The following is a 2,717-nucleotide window of genomic DNA, read 5'->3' on the forward strand; positions in this document are numbered from 1 at the left end:
CCGTAATTCGGTCATGTTCAAAGCACTTTAAACGATTTAACTAATCTCATTGTCACGTGTTACTCCACCAGTGCAGGGTTGACCTGAAGCGCCCACCATAATGCTAGGCAAGTATACAATAGGCACCAAATGGCTGCCCGTTTGTTAGTAATTTGAAAGTTGGCTGTCAAGTGTTAGGGCTGCGGCATCTGCCGGTAAAATGTGGCATTGCAGCCGAGTTTTGTCGCACCTTGTTGGACTGGCAAGGAGGTGTGTGGTCCCAGGAGCCTAATGGGCAGTTAGGGTTTCCTAAAGGGAAGGTGTGGAAGTCAGAGTGACAGAGAAGAAAGTGGGGGACTGCGCAGGAACTAAAACTTCGAGCCTATGTGGTTTCCCTGTGCACCAGAAATTCAGTAATTCCTTAATTAATGCAATAGCCCGTTTCGTAAAATCGGTTAGAAAATGGGTAGAAGTTGTATCCACACATCTTTATTTAGAAGGCCTGTTCTGTAAAGTAAGGGATGCCCGTATGGCCAGAATTTTTTTCACATTGACCCTAATTCGTTTGGAAAGAGGAGGAAGGGATTTTCAAAAGTTTTTTATTTTACCATCATACATACACAGGACAAAAGCTTTCTACCAGTGGTGAGACTTCCCACCGTAGGGAGAGAATTTGTCCCTAGTTGACAGTCCCTAGGCCGCAGCCAGGTCAGGAATTTGTTTTGGGGGCAGATAGCTGCTGTGTCTTGGTTCATGATCACTGATGTTTCAGCAGTTCATTGGCTGGAGATCCTACCTCACATTCAGAAGGAGCTGACTCAGCATTCTTTACTTCGTTCTGTAAACTGAATGGTGCCCATGTGTTGGAAGGTTTCGAATAGCTGGATGAGCAGGACAAGTTCTTTAAGAGAGGAAGGGAGAGAGAGAAACATCAATGAGAAACACTGATTGGCTGCCTCCTGCACACTCCCTACCAGGCATGGAGCCGGAAACCCAGGCACATGAACTGACCTGGAATTGAACCAGCAACCTCCTGGTGCACAGGTTGACGCTCAACTGATTCATACCAGCCAGAGCGACAGGTTACCTCTTAAAAGTCACTTAATCCTTAAAATCAGAATAAGAACATTTTCCCTATATGATTTTATAATTTTGAGGTTGAAGGTGATGCATGTACTAGTAAAAGGGTTTATAATCATCGTTCTCATCTTCTCCCTGTTCTACCACTACTTTAATAAGAATTATTTCCTCCTAAGTCTCTATCTAGTTAGGACATACGCTTTAGGGAACACACAGATCATATACTAATCACTAAGCAGTGGCCCTCCATCCCCCCTACCCCCGTCCACCTCTGCATAAAATAAAATTTCTCTGCTTCATACGTTGCCTCCTAAACAGAAGCAGTATTGTAATTTTGATCTTAATTCTGATAAAGGAATGTTTACCCCTCTCAGAAAATGTTGGCTTAACAGTGTAAGCTAATGGCATCTCTATGTTATGTGATAGAAGCTTAAATTATTTGTACAAGTTGAGGGAGGAATGACTATTTGTTAATGTGTCCTTGTATTTTTTTGTTATGAGCATATATTACTTTTATAATTTTGTTAAAATACATAAAATTTACCATCAGCCATTTTGAAGAGTACAGTTCATTGATATTAAATACATTCACATTATTGTGCAGTCATCATCCCCATTTTATTGTGTAAATAAAACTCTAATCTAATAAAAAAAAATGCAAATTGACTGCACCTTTGCTATGCCCAAGCCACACCCACCAGCCAATCAGAGCGACGGTATGCAAATTAACCCAACCAAGATGGCAGCAGGCAGCCATGGAGCTGGAGCAAGCAGGAGGCTTGGTTTCCCTGGCGATGGAGGAAGCCAAGCTTCCCGCCTGCCCTGGCTGGCTGTGGCCTCTGCTCAAAGCAACAAAATTTCAATTATAGAAGATAAATAAATCCCAGATACCTGCTTCTAGCCAGCCTCCACTGGGAGCTTGGGTGGCTGGGGGCTGTGGCCAGCCTGCAAACAGCCATCAGCCCCTCACCCAGGATGGCCACACCCTCACGGGGTGAGGGTCCCCGCTGGGGGGCTTGGCCAGCCTGCAAACAGCCATCAGCCACTCACCCAGGCTGGCCAGGCACCCCAGCGGGGACCCCCACCCTGAAGGGGCTGTGGCCAGCCTGCAAACAGCCATCAATCAGCCCCTCACCCAGGCTGGCCAGGCACCCTAGCAGAACCCCCCTCCCTGAAGGGGGTGTAGCCCGTCTGAAAATGGCCCTCAGCCCCTCACCCAGGCTGGCCAGGCACCCCAGCAGGAACCCACCCTGATCTGGGACACCCTTCAGGGCAAACCAGCCAGCCCCCACCCATGCACCAGGCCTCTATCCTATATAATAAAAGGGTAATATGCAAACTGACCCTAACAGCACAACGACTGGGAATGACTGGTCACTATGACACACACTGACCACCAGGGGGGCAGACGCTCAATGCAGGAGCTGCCCCCTGGTGGTGAGTGTGCTCCCACAGGGGGAGCTCTGCTCAGCCACAAGCCAGGCTGACGGCTGCCAGTACAGCGGTGGTGGTGGAAGCCTCTCCCACCTCCTCAGCAGCGATAAGGATGTCCGACTGCAGCTTAGGCCTGCTCCCCACTGGCAAGTGGACATCCCTCCAAGGGCTCCCAGGCTGCTAGAGGGATGACTGTCAGCTTAGGCCCAATCCAGCAGGTGGAA

At 48.3% G+C, this 2,717-nt stretch overlaps 1 protein-coding gene across 6 annotated transcripts in view; it reads right to left on the reverse strand.

Moving 5' to 3' along the window:
* Nucleotides 1–452: 452 nt before the first annotated feature.
* PPP4R3A (protein phosphatase 4 regulatory subunit 3A) overlaps nucleotides 453–2,717 on the reverse strand; it is a 43,329-nt gene continuing 41,064 nt past the window's right edge. For 4 of the 6 annotated variants that reach the window (XM_014445541.2, XM_014445540.2, XM_023744419.1 and 1 more), the window contains exon 15: nucleotides 453–880. In XM_014445541.2, the coding sequence (XP_014301027.1) occupies nucleotides 737–880 (144 nt within the window). In that variant the 3' untranslated portion in view covers nucleotides 453–736. Of the gene's footprint in view, nucleotides 881–990; nucleotides 1,088–2,717 lie in introns of all 6 variants that reach the window. The other 2 variants (XR_001345470.2, XR_002826352.1) reach the window with 2 other exon arrangements.

This window comes from Myotis lucifugus, unplaced genomic scaffold (genome assembly GCF_000147115.1).
Source record: "Myotis lucifugus unplaced genomic scaffold, Myoluc2.0 scaffold_463, whole genome shotgun sequence".
In the NCBI taxonomy this organism is placed as follows: Eukaryota; Metazoa; Chordata; class Mammalia; order Chiroptera; family Vespertilionidae; genus Myotis; species Myotis lucifugus.